The 13,090-nt window shown below is 39.9% G+C and overlaps 1 protein-coding gene across 9 annotated transcripts in view; it reads right to left on the bottom strand.

Annotated features, from left to right (window-relative positions):
- TTC7B (tetratricopeptide repeat domain 7B) overlaps positions 1-13,090 on the bottom strand; it is a 237,783-nt gene that overhangs the window by 162,798 nt on the left and 61,895 nt on the right. For 8 of the 9 annotated variants that reach the window (XM_073800124.1, XM_033850722.2, XM_033850723.2 and 5 more), the window contains one exon: positions 894-1,015. The exons of the other annotated variant lie outside the window; for it this stretch is intronic. In XM_073800124.1, the coding sequence (XP_073656225.1) occupies positions 894-1,015 (122 nt within the window). The remainder of the gene's footprint in view (positions 1-893; positions 1,016-13,090) is intronic. 9 annotated transcript variants of the gene reach the window in all.

The raw sequence follows: 13,090 nt of genomic DNA, 5'->3' as shown, positions 1-13,090 counted from the left end.
ATTTACTCCCCCAACAAATGGGAAACAGAAGCATGTGGCTCTGGGCAGGTGAAATCCCACTTCCATGAGCTACGCCCCAAGGTTTGAAGCTCTTGAAAATGAAGAGGGAGCAACTCCCCTGTTCAGTTATCCAATCTGCAGCTTAAAGCGCTATTGGACTATTCCTGAGGAAGGGGCCTCCCACGCACAGCCTAGGAGGAGCTACGGGGGAACCAGATACCTACTGTTGGTCTCCATGCACATCTATCCTGCAGCAGAATGTCAAAACAAGGGACAGCTGAAGAGATTTGGAAGCGTATCATTGCATTTCTCATAAGAGCAACACGAAAAGGAAAACAAGCATCAAATGCATGAGAGAGCTATCCCTTACGTGCAGGCTCTTAAGCCTTTTTAAAACTCTCTTCAAGGGCAGCTCAAGGGGAAAATGTACCTGCGTGGCATTACAGCCATGCTCGCTTTCATAAAAACCGTCTGAAATCTGGCAAATCCAGTTCTCCAAACGGATCAGCCATTCAAAGGCAGGTGATCCTGTGGGCCAGGGTTTCCAATCCCTTCATTTTCCCCGCAACAAAGCAGGGAGGCCTGTGCAGTACCATCCCAGGGAGGCAAGGGAGCACAGAGCATGGGCCCCATTCCCTCCTGGTCCCGGTGCTCCACACTGTGACTCGTACTCATGGGGGGGCCTCCTCCCTCCCCCCACCTTCAAATCTCATGGGAAAGTGAGGACCCAGGTGGAGAAGAGACAAAAGAGCCTATGCTCATTCTTTTTTTGAAAAAAAATTTATATTTATATTTGAAATTGCTTTACGATAAAAACTAAACTGAAGACAGCATTATAAGGCTTTCTACTTTCCTTCTTTAGGAATTTGATTTAGAAAAAGAAGAAGGCTTACCCATTTTTGAAATAGAGGACATGGGCTCTCTGTAGTCCTGTTTCTAGGAAAAAACCTAGTTCTTGATCGTGGGGAGCAGAGCCAGGCTTAGGACTTCTGTTTTGAATATTAGAAAGTATTACCTAGAAGGGGAGAAAATCGGAAAACTAATCAGATCCACATGCAAGCCTGCCTCCTTCAAACCCTGTCTCTAAATGCACTGCAGGACTTGAAAAAATAACTTCTGTATGCAAACATCAGTGCAAGGCACTGATGTAGAAGTGTAGCGATAAGAAAAGCAGAGAGAATGACTTCTGTGAGACAGGGAACAACTGCTAACCCCGGGCCACGTGTGGCCCTCCTGGCACTGAGGACAGAGGAGTGAAGGGTGCTGATGAGCGCACGGTGCCAGGAGAAGCATTAGAGGTGGAGTGGCTCTGCCGAAGGCCAGGATGTTGACAGAGAGGCTGAGTGACACAGAAGCCAGTCCAGCAATGGACAGAAACAGTCATCATCCACCAATGGCTGAGGTCACTGATGCGTGGCCCGTGGCTTCAGCCCTCCAGAGTTTGATGAGCTTCAGAAAGAGCTGGAAGGTGCCATGATTGGCACTGGCTCTGGAATTAACCAGAGAGGGCAAATTCACCAGGCTACAGAGCTGAGGCCTGTGGACTGGGCAGCAGCCACCTATTCTCAAGGGGAGAGTTGAGAAAAACCACCTCGACTCGCCCTCTCCCCAAACTTGACCTCTTGTCAGCAGATAACGAGGTTTTAAAGGTTGACGTGTTTAGCCCCGCCAGAAAGACTGCCAACTAGTCAAGAGAAAGGCTTGCAAGTTGAGGGGGATACAGTGAAGTGTAAACACTTAGCTATGGTTACAGAGGCTGCTCTCCTTAAACTCACAAGTCAAATAAAGCATTTATCAACCAGAAGCTACTGTGGCCCATTTTAAAACCACAGGAGTGCTCTCCAAACATGCTGCCAACATCTGCTGAGTCAGCAGCTCTCCAAAGATCCAGCTGTTAGCCAGACCCCAAATATTTTAGAGGCCTTGAAATTATTCTCCAAATGGAGCTGAAGGAATTGCTGGCTCTCTACCTTATGAGCTTTAGGGAGGGAAAAAAAAGTAGAAGACACACAATGAACAATACATTGTGGAACGAAAGCCAGGTGGGCAACCCTTGCCTTTGAACTACATCCCAGCACCTTATCAAAACTGCCTGGCTCCTTCTTGACTTAGCCCTTGGCTTTGCAAGTGCTAAGAGGTAGGTAGGTGTTCCTCCTGCCTCTGAGAACTGTCATTTTTGGCTTCACCCTCACCCATCCTCGAAGTGCTGGAGATGCACAGAGTGCGGTTCTGGGCCCTTGTCCTTCTCTGTGAAGTGTCTCTCAAGATGATCTCATCCACTCCTCAAAAATCAGCTACATGCTGCCGAATCCCAAATTTATAATCTCTAGTCCAGACTTTCCCAGACTCATATATCCAACTACTTCCTTGACATTTCCACTTGGGGGTTCAATGCTGAAACTTTAAAAAATTATCCTCCATTTGCTTTTGATAATAGTTTTAAAATTTTTTAAATGCCACGGTTATTTTAAAGTGAAAACAATGTAGTACAGTACAAAAAGAAAATTAAAGATCATCTCAAAATTCTACCACATAGAAATAGCCAGTGAACATTGATTGAACGATAACCCAGCTATCTCCATGTACGTATGTATCAAGAGGAGAGAAAGATAATAATCATTTTACAAACATTGAGATTGTTATACATACTGGTTTTAATTTTAAATTTAACAGGAGAAACTAAAGTGTGACCAAAGTAATCACTCAACCTCAGAAAAATGTGGGTTTTTTTTACACATAGTTCATACATTTATGTCTCTCTAACGTTAAAAATATGTTATATTTATTACATGTATGCATGTGTGTTATATGTATGTGTATATAGACAGAAAGACAGAGACGGGGAGACAAAGAAAGAGCCAGAGAAAGGACAGAAAGTAGGTCATTCTTTTATCTACACATTTCAACACTATACAGTATCTGCTGACCCAGAATAAAAATGAGGAAACTGACATATTCATACTACCTTCTCCTTTGCCTTCTCCTCAGCCTCTTACTTTCGTTATAGTACTGTTTTTTATTGCCAAGGTACCTAACAATTATGTTCTACTCCATAATTGTTTCTCATCAGTTCTATATCAAAATGCATTTGAGGGGCAAGATAGGGGTAGAGGATTAAGAGGTACAAACTAGTATGTATAAAATAAATATGCTACAAGGATATTTAGTACAACACAGGGAATACAGCCAATATTTTATAATAACTATAAATGGGATATAACCTTTATAAATTGTGAATCACTATGCTGTACCCCTAAAACATATAATACTGTACATCAACTATACCTCAATCAATCAATCAAATGCATTCATTGTTTCTTTAATTCTTTATTTTAAATTGATGCTTGCTTGGTGCAATACTGCCAAAAAGGGCTCGTGGATGCTACAGGCCCTGAATTCTTACAGGTGTAAGAATGTCTGTCTCTTGTCTCTGTTCCTCTAAACCTGAGACATTCAGGTATGACATTCTCAGATTTCCCACTTTCTCTCCCTCAGAACGTGGCAGACGATACTCCAGTCTTCCAGCACCGACAGTTGCTGTGGACAACTCGGAAGCCAGCCTTACTGGTCTCCCTGCAGACAATCTGCAAAGAGCAGTCCTTTTCTCCCTGAAGTCTAGAAGATCTACCAGGTGTTGTCTTGCCGTTCATCATTCTATGTCAGCTATTCTTGGAACACAGTATGAACTCTCAATCTAAAAATTCAGATCTGCAGTATCAAGTAAGGCACTGGACTCGGGCTGCCATTCTGGGTTCAAAGCCCAGCTCCACTACTATGGGCAAGTCACAGTCTCTAAAGTTTTCTCATTGGTAAAATGGAGATGGTAATAGAATTTTTCACTTAGTGAAGTCCTATGAACTAAATGGAATAATAAATGGATAGAACACTTAGCACAGTGTGTAGCAAGTGCTGAATAAAGCCTTACTTTGTTGAAGAATTTCTCTTTGATTATATAACTGCATTTTCTTATCTAGTCTGGTTTTTTCCATTTTCTTTTTCAGGAATACTAATTGTGTGCACTGTCTTAATTACTGTAGCTTTGTACAATAGAAAGTTAAAAGATTGGGAAGTGTGAGTCCCTCAACTTTGTTCTTTTTCAAGATTGTTTTGGCTCTTCTGGTCCCTTGCATTTCCATATTAATTTGTGAATCAGCTTATCAATTTCTGCAAAAAAGGCAGCTAGGATTTTAATGGGGATTGGGTTGAATTTGTAGATCAATTTGGGGAGTATTGTCATCTTAACAAATTAAGTCTTTTGTTCCATGAGTGTAGGACGCCTTTCCACTTATGTCGGTTTTCTTTCATTTCTTTCAACAGTGATTTGTAGTTTTCAGAGTATACGGTTTGAGCTTTTTATTATCCCAATGCATTTTAATCTTTTTGATGCTATTAGAAGTGGAATTACAATTTTAATTTCATTTTCAGATTGCTCATTGCTAGTGTATACAAATAAAAGTGATTTTTGTATATTGACCTTGTATCCTACAACCTTGCTGAAATCATTTATTATTTATAGTATTTTTTGTGTGAATTCCTTAGAATTTTCTATATACAAGATCATGTCATCTGTAAATATAGTTTTATTTCTTTTTTAAAAAATATTTTATTTTTTGGCTCTGTTGGGTCTCTCTTGCTGCACGCTGGCTTTCTCTAGTTGCGGCGAGCGGGGGCTACTCTTCACTGTGGTGAGTGTGCTTCTCATTGTGGTGGCTTCTCTTGCTGTGGAGCACGGGCTCTAAGCGTGCAGGCTCAGAGGGCTTCAGTAGTTGTGGCACGTGGGCTCAGTAGTTGTGGCGCACGGGCTTAGTTGCTCCACAGCATGTGGGATCTTCCCGGACCAGGGTTCAAACTCACGTCCCCTGCACTGGCAGGCGGATTCTTAACCACTGTGCCACCAGGGAAGTCCCTCCCTTTTCAATCTGGATGCCTTTTATTTCTTTTTCCTGCCTAATCTGATCTTGGAAGGAAAGCATCCACTCTTTCACCATTAGATATGTTGTTAGACATGGGTTTTCATGGATGCCTTCTATCAGGTTGAGGATATTAATTTCTTTTTTTTTTTTAATTTTTCTTTACTTCTATTCCTAGTTTGTTGTGTGATTTTGTTATCATGGGGATTGTTGACTTTGCCAAATTAGTTCTCTGCATCTACTGAGATTATCATTATCATGTGGTTTTTGTCTTTTATTCTATTTATATGTTGTATTACATTCATTGATTTCCATACGTTAAATCAACCTTGCATTTCTGAAAAGAATCTCGCTTGCTGGTATATAATTCCTTCTCTATGCTGTTAGATTCAGTTTGCTGGTATTTTGTTGAGGATATCTGCATCTGTATTCATAAGAGATACTGGTCTCTGGGACTTCCCTGGTGGCGCAGTGGTTAAGAATCCTCCTGCCAATGCAGGGGACACGGGTTCGAGTCCTGGTCTGGGAAAATCCCACATGCCACAGAGCAACTAAGCCCGTGCACCACAACTACTGATCCTGTGCTCTAGAGCCCAAGTGCCGCAACTACTGGAGCCCACGTGCCTAGAGCCCGTGCTCCACAGCAAGAGAAGCTACCGCAATGAGAAGCCCGCACACCGCAACAAAGAGTAGCCCCCACTCACCGCGACTAGAGAAAGCCCATGTGCAGCAATGAAGACCCAACACAGCCAAAAATTAATTAATTAATTAATCAATTAATACAAAAAAAAAAGAGATACTGGTCTCATAGAATTAGTTAGGGAGTGTTTTACTCCTCTTCTACTTTCTGAAAGCTTCTATAGTACTGGCCTCATTTCTCCCTTAAACTGAATCTCTCTTCATTGAATTCACCAAGGAAGCCAACTTGACCTGTAGTTTTCTTTATGGGACGATTTTTAATGATAAAGTCAATTTCTTTAATTCATATAGGTACACTTGAGTTATCTATTCTTTCTTGAGTGAGCTTTGGTACTTTGTGTCTTTCAGGGAATTTGTCTATTTTCTATAAATGATCAAGTTTATTTGCATAAAGTTGGTCATAATTTTCCCTTACAGCCTTTCAATGTCTATAGATCTATAGAAGTGCCTCCTTTTTTCTGGGTATTGATAATTTGTGTCTTCTCTCTTTAATTCTTGTTCAGCTTATTAATAGTTTACACAAATTTTATTGATCTTTTCTAAGACTCCAGTTTTGGTTTCACTAGTTTTTTCTACTGTTTATCTGTTTTCTATTTCACTGATTTCTGTTCTAATCGTTCTTATTCCCTTCCTTCCGCTTATTTTGGCTTTAATTTGTTCATCTTTTTCTAGTTCCTTGAGTTGGAAATGTAGATCATTGATTTGAAATTTTTCTTCTTTTCTACTATACACATTTAATGTTATAAACTCTTCTATACATTTTGTTTTCTATATCTTGAATCGCTATTATTAGGTATACACACTTTTAGGATTATGTCTTGATGAATTGACTCCTTTTATTACATCTCCCTTTATCTCCTATAATATCCCTTGTTTCTAATTCTACTTTATGATATAATACAGTCACTCTAGCTTTGTTTTGATTATTGTTTGCATAGTGTTAATTTTACCTTTTATCTACCTATGTTTTAATATTTAAATCATTTTCTTATAGATAGAAAATCTCTGCCTTTAAATTGGGGTGCTTAGACAATTTACATTTAATATAATTATTGACATGGTTGGAATCATCTTGCTAGTTTTTGTTTTATTGTCCCATATGTTCTTTGTTCCTTTTTCTCACTTTCTTCTTTTGTTTTTTTTTTGGATTGATGATTCCATTTCATTTCCACTATCAACTGGTTAATTATGTCTCTTTCTTATTTTTTAGTGGCTGCCCTAGGGTTTATAATATAGATCTTTATAACATCTCTAAGTAATATTACGCCAATTCATATAGAGTATAAACACCTGATAACAATATACTTCTATTTCCTCCACTATCTTTTTTGCTATTGTTGTCACACATTTTACTTCTATATTATAAATCCCATAATACATTGTTCATATTTTTGGTTTAGGCAGTCGATTATCTTTTAAAGAAATTAAACATAAGAAAGTCTTCTTTTTTTTTTTTTGCGGTAGGCGGGCCTCTCACTGTTGTGGCCTCTCCCGTTGTGGAGCACAGGCTCTGGATGCACAGGCTCAGTGGCCATGGCTCACGGGCCCAGCCGCTCCGCGGCATGTGGGATCTTCCCAGACCAGGGCACAAACCTGTGTCCCCTGCATCGGCAGATAGACTCTCAACCATTGTGCCACCAGGGAAGCCCAACCATTTTCTCTTCAAATAGTTCTTCTGTTCCAGTTTCTCTCTCTTATCCTCTTGGGGCACCAAATACATATATGATATTTTCCCACAGCTCTTGGATGCTCTGTTCTGTTTTTTTCCCACTCTTTTTAATTTTCTTTTTGTGTTTCTCTTTGAATAATCTCTATTAACCTATCTTCATATGAAAGTTTTTTCTTAGCTCTTTCCAGTCTTCTAAAAGCTATCAAAGAAGTTCCTCATCTCTTATATCATGTTTTGTTATTTCTAGCATTTTAATTATGCTTTTTTTATAGTTTCCTTCTCCTTGTTGAAATTCCCATCTGTTCCTGCATGTTGTATATCTTTTCCATGATATCCTTTAACATATAACTCATGGGTATTTTAAAGTTCCTATCAGATAGTTCCAATACCTGGGTCATTTCTGGGTTTGGTTTTGTTTATTGCTCGTCACAGTGATTTGTTTATTCCAGTTTGTGTGTGTATATATATGTATCTTATAGTTTTTTTTTGTTTGTTTTGTTTTTTTGCGGTACGCAGGCCTCTCACTGTTGTGACCTTTCCCATTACGGAGCACAGGCTCCGGACACGCAGGCCCAGTGGCCATGGCCCACGAGCCCAGCCGCTCCGTGGCATGTGGGATCCTCCTGGACTGGGGCACGAACCCATGTCCCCTGCATCAGCAGGCAGACTCTCAACCACTGTGCCACCAGGGAAGCCCTTAATTTTTTATTTATTGTTGACAATTGTGTATACAGAAATAAACTGAGTTAAATAATATTTACACTTGAAAATGTGTACCCCTTTTCTCTTATCAGGCCCTAAGTGTTGGGGATTGAGTCAACCTAGTCAGTAGTTGAGCTGGAGCTGGGTTTTATTGTTTCTATAGTTACCTCCAATGCACCACGGGCTTCAAACTCCTCCAGCATTGGGCTGCTAACTGTGGGACTTGGGATTCCAGAGGGTTTTCCTCAGTGTTTCTATCCCACCCTCAGTTTTTAGCAGTCTCTGTATGCTTGCACTACAGAGGAGTTCTCTCTCCACATTCATGCCTCTTTCCCAGTAGTAGTCTGCTGTTACGTAGTACTTGGTGCTGTGTTTGTTATGTGGCTGGTGGTGGAAGGGAGAAATTCTTGGTTCTCCTGGTCCAGCCTCAGTCTTAAGAAGGGTCTCTATACCAGAACCTCAGGGATGGGGCTCATCTTCAAGGGCCCCTTTCTGGGCATCTCCCTCCTAGCTCCTGGAATGCCTTCCTGGGACAAAAGCCATATAACTTCTACCCCAGAGAAACTTTGAGCATGATTACACTCCTAGGAGTCCAGATTCAGCCCAAAACTGAAGCCTCTATTTATCACTCCATCTTATAAATACAGCTGGTCCTGTATCCACGGGTTCCACACCTGCAGATACGGAGGGCCGACTGCACTACGCCATATTACATAAGGGACTTGAGCATCTGCAGAGTTTGGTATTCACAGGGGGTCCTGGAACTAATCCCCTACAGATACTGAGGGGCGACTGTAACGTCATCCAGCCAGCTGCCCAAATCAGACACTGGGGATTGAGCCTTGAGACCTTGACACTCTCTCACATCTAATCTATTACTATTTTCCTCCTAATTATTTCTCAAATGTCTGTATATATCCATTTCCACAACCACACCTTTCATCAAAGCTACCATCACTTCCTGTTAGATTTCTACAGCAGCCTCCTAAATACAGTCTCCATGTCCTCTCTTGCACCTTAACTTCCTTTCCACCTTCCACAAGCAACCTGAATAATTTTTTAAAACACAGTCTGGATCGTGTTACTCTTATGCTCTTTCTCACCTCTCATATATCAGCTTGATTGTCATTTCTCAGAAGGGCCTTCCCTGAGCACTAACATAAAGCAGGCCTGCCTCTATTATTCCCTCCCACAGCATCCTATTCTATTCCTTCAATGCATTTATTAATTTTTTGTGTGTGTGTGTGTGTGGTACACGGGCCTCTCACTGTTGTGGCCTCTCCCGTTATGGAGCACAGGCTCCGGACGCGCAGGCTCAGCGGCCATGGCCCACGGGCCCAGCTGCTCCGTGGCACGTGGGATCCTCCCGGACCGGGGCACGAACCCGTGTCCCCTGCATCGGCAGGCGGACTCCCAACCACTGCGCCACCAGGGAAGCCCTATTAATGTATTTTTTACTTGATTATTGGCTGTCTCCCTCCATGGTGCTGCACCTTCTGCAAAGTCAGGGGCCATGTCTATTCCATTTACTAATATATCCAGTGTCTACTGCAGTGTCTGGGACAGGGTAAGCATTCAATATACATAGTAAATGTAGTAAATGAATAAAACACATAGTAAATGAATGAATGAATAAATTTGCAGGGCCAATAAGAAATGCAAGGAAAAAAGCAATAAGAAAATAACCTATTCTGCATTAGGCACTATGTAGGTACATAGACTATCTCATTTATTCTCCCACAAAAACCCACTGAGACGCACACTATTACCCTCTCTTTACTGAAGGCGAAACTGAGACTTTGCTCCACTGAGCAAGCTGCCCAAATCACATGGCTAACGAGTGTTAAGGCTGGTGTTGAAACTCAGGTCTACCTGACTCTGCAGTCTGACTCCTCTCCCTTTGTCCTATTAGTCTGCATTTGCTTGCAGAACAAAGTCCAAAAGACAAGGTCAGGGCTGCCAGGATGAGTCAGGATGGGAAAAATGCAAGGTGGATGAGAGAGGGAATAGCTTAACTCAGAGTTTGCCCTGAAGTCTAAGTATCTTGGATTTAATCCCTTCCTCACAAAGAGCCTCTAACACATGGGCCTGGGCAGGAGCATTGTTTGGCAGTGTTGAAGCCACCACTTTTTCTGTGGATAAACACTTCCCTGTGAGAGGACTGCCAACAAGTATCCTTAACAAGTACAGCCTGCTTGGGCAAAAGCACACACCCAACACCTGAGGAAGCATGACAGAAAGTGGGCTGGGGCCAAAGATTTTAGGTCAAAAGGCCCAGGTTCAAGGTCTGGTTCTGACATTCCTCACCACTTGTGGACTTAGGACAACTCCTTTGATCTCTCAGATCTTCACTGTTTTCATCTGATTAATGGGGATAATAATATATACCTACATAATTGTTATGAACTGCAAATGAGAAACTCAATGAGCATGTAAACACTATAACCCTTACTGGAGATATATTAAAGTATCACCTTCAAGTAGGAACAAAATAAGGATACTTTCCACCACCTTTATAATAACATTGTTTTAGAAAAGTCTGGAGATACATAGGGCATGAAAGAGAGATAAAGTGGAAAACACTAGAAAGGAAGAAAGAATAATGACAAAAATCATTCCTCTGCCATATGTTCATAGCCTTAGAAAAATGAAAAGAAACAACTCTATTTTTATGGAGGAGTTCAGTATCGTGGCTGATAACCCTGTATTCCTATCCTTGTCAGCCTTCAAGGTTCAGCTCAGGTGTCATCTCTTCCAGGAGCCATCCCTGAACTTCCGCACGGGTCCAAGACCCTTCTCTGGGCTTGCAGAATTCTCTGAGCGTTCCCCACCAAAGCAGCCCACGTGCTGTTTATGGACCTGTGTCCTCAGAAAACAGTAAGTTTCCTGAGGACATGCTCTGTGGCTTATTTCTTCTAGTGCCCCTGGTGTCAAGCACAGTGTGCAGAACAAAGAAGGCGCTCATTAAATATTTTTGTAATTGAATTTTAAAAACCAAAGCATTGCTATATGTGAAAATACAATGAAAAAAAATGATCCTATACGCGAAGCAATACAAATAGAAAAGAGCTGCGAATACAATCCATCTACTGAAGTCTGTAAAACAAAAATCTTGCAAAATGGAAAGAGGTATCATGGTCACAGGTGAGTAAAGACTAAATATAATTCTCCAAACCAATGTATAGCGTTAATAAAAATTTGACCAAATCCCAATTATTCTAAAATGCATCTAGAAATACCAACAGAAAAGGACAAAGGGTATTCTGAAAAATAAGTAGTTACTAATCCCTTCAGATGTTAAAATATATCATAAAGAAGCACTTATTAAACAGTGTCACACTGGTGCAATATAAGATTAGCAGAACAAAATAGGAAAGTTCAGAAATTACTGTTGTGTCTAAAATTTTATTAAATGACTTAAAATACATAACAGAAAATATGAAAAAAGAAAGATAAGATCATCTTAAAGTGGTACTGAAGTTTGAGGAAAACATTAGAGTCATATCTAATATCATACACCAAAATAAATCTCTCCAACAAGATTTGAAAATTAAAAGTTTTTTTTTTTTAAAATGGAAAATGGTTGAAAACTTTTTATATCCTAGAGAAGATTTATCTCAGTACTTCAGCTTTAAAACAATGAAATAAGTGTAATAAAAAGATAATCAGATTCAACTAATATATATAATAGGTTTAAAATGTATGAACAATTTAGAAATGGAAAAGTACTGAGTGGGAAATCATTCAGAGCAAACATAATAATGGGTTAACATATTTATGGTATAAAAGCTTTATTCAAATTATAAGAATAATACGACATCTTAAAACCAGAGAGAAAGTATAAACAAACAAAAAGGAAATATAACAAGGTTAAACATAAAGTTATCATATGACCCAGCAATTCCACTCCCAGGAATATACTCAAGAAAAATGAAAACATTTGTCCACATGAAATCTTATATACAAAAAGTTATAGCAGCATTATTATAATAGCCCAAAGTAGAAACAACCCAAATAATAAACGATAAAATAATGAATGGATAAACATAATGCAGTATCGCCATACAATGGCATATTATTTGGCAATAAAAAGAAATGAAGTACCGATGCGTGCTGCAACATGAGAACATTACGCTGAGCCAAAGAAGCCAGTCATAAAAGACCACATGTTGTATGGTCTGATTTACAGGAAGTGTCTAGAATATACACATCTATAGAGACTGGAGAAATTGGAGGTAAATAGGGAGTGACTGCTAATGCGTACAGGGTTTCTTTTGGGGGTGATGAAAATGTTTTGAAATTAAGTATTGGTGATGGTTGCACAACTCTGTGACTATATTAAAAACCACTGAATTGAATACTTTAAATGGGTAAATTCTATGGTATGTGAATTATATCTCAATAATGCTGTGATTTTAAAAAAAGAAAAGAAATATAGCTAGTAAGCAAATAGATGGAAAAAATTTCAACCTGACTGATAGTCAAAGAAATGCAGGCCAAAATGGCAAAGTACTGTTTTCACCTAGCAAATCAGCAAAGTAACTTAGAAACAAATGCAACCCCGTCAAGATTGCGAAGCAACCACTACTCTCCTGTATGGCCAAAGGTATAAGATGTTAGTATGACTTGTAGGAAGCAATTGGATACAATATATAGTAACGAGAATGTTAAAAATGTCCCGACTTCTGGGAATTTGCCCTTAGGAAACAAAGCAAAACAAGGGAAAAGCTACCTGAAGGAAGCTGGCACCAGAGCAGTATAAAAACAGGCTATACCCAACTATAAGTGAATTATACCATAGAGGCCATCCACTTGGTAAAATATTACATAACCATGACAACACTTTGAAGTTTTGATGTAATCTTGAGTGAAAAAAGACAGATATAGGCCCCTTTAATGCTATAAAATTATGAGGGCAAAGACTGACCAAGAACATACAAAAGTAAAAATAAGCTACTGTTCTTTTCTGGTTTCCAGGCTTTTCTAACTCAGCTTTAAGTGTGCTGTAGCCTCCTCTCCCAGCCAGTCAGATGGCAGCCTCAAAGTCGGAGCAACATACTGGCCAGTCAGTTTCTTGACATTTCTTTAAGGAAGTAGTTTATTCAGATGC

The sequence above is a fragment of the Tursiops truncatus genome, chromosome 2 (genome assembly GCF_011762595.2).
Source record: "Tursiops truncatus isolate mTurTru1 chromosome 2, mTurTru1.mat.Y, whole genome shotgun sequence".
NCBI classification, from domain to species: Eukaryota; Metazoa; Chordata; class Mammalia; order Artiodactyla; family Delphinidae; genus Tursiops; species Tursiops truncatus.
This window is presented reverse-complemented; position numbering and strand designations above follow the sequence as displayed.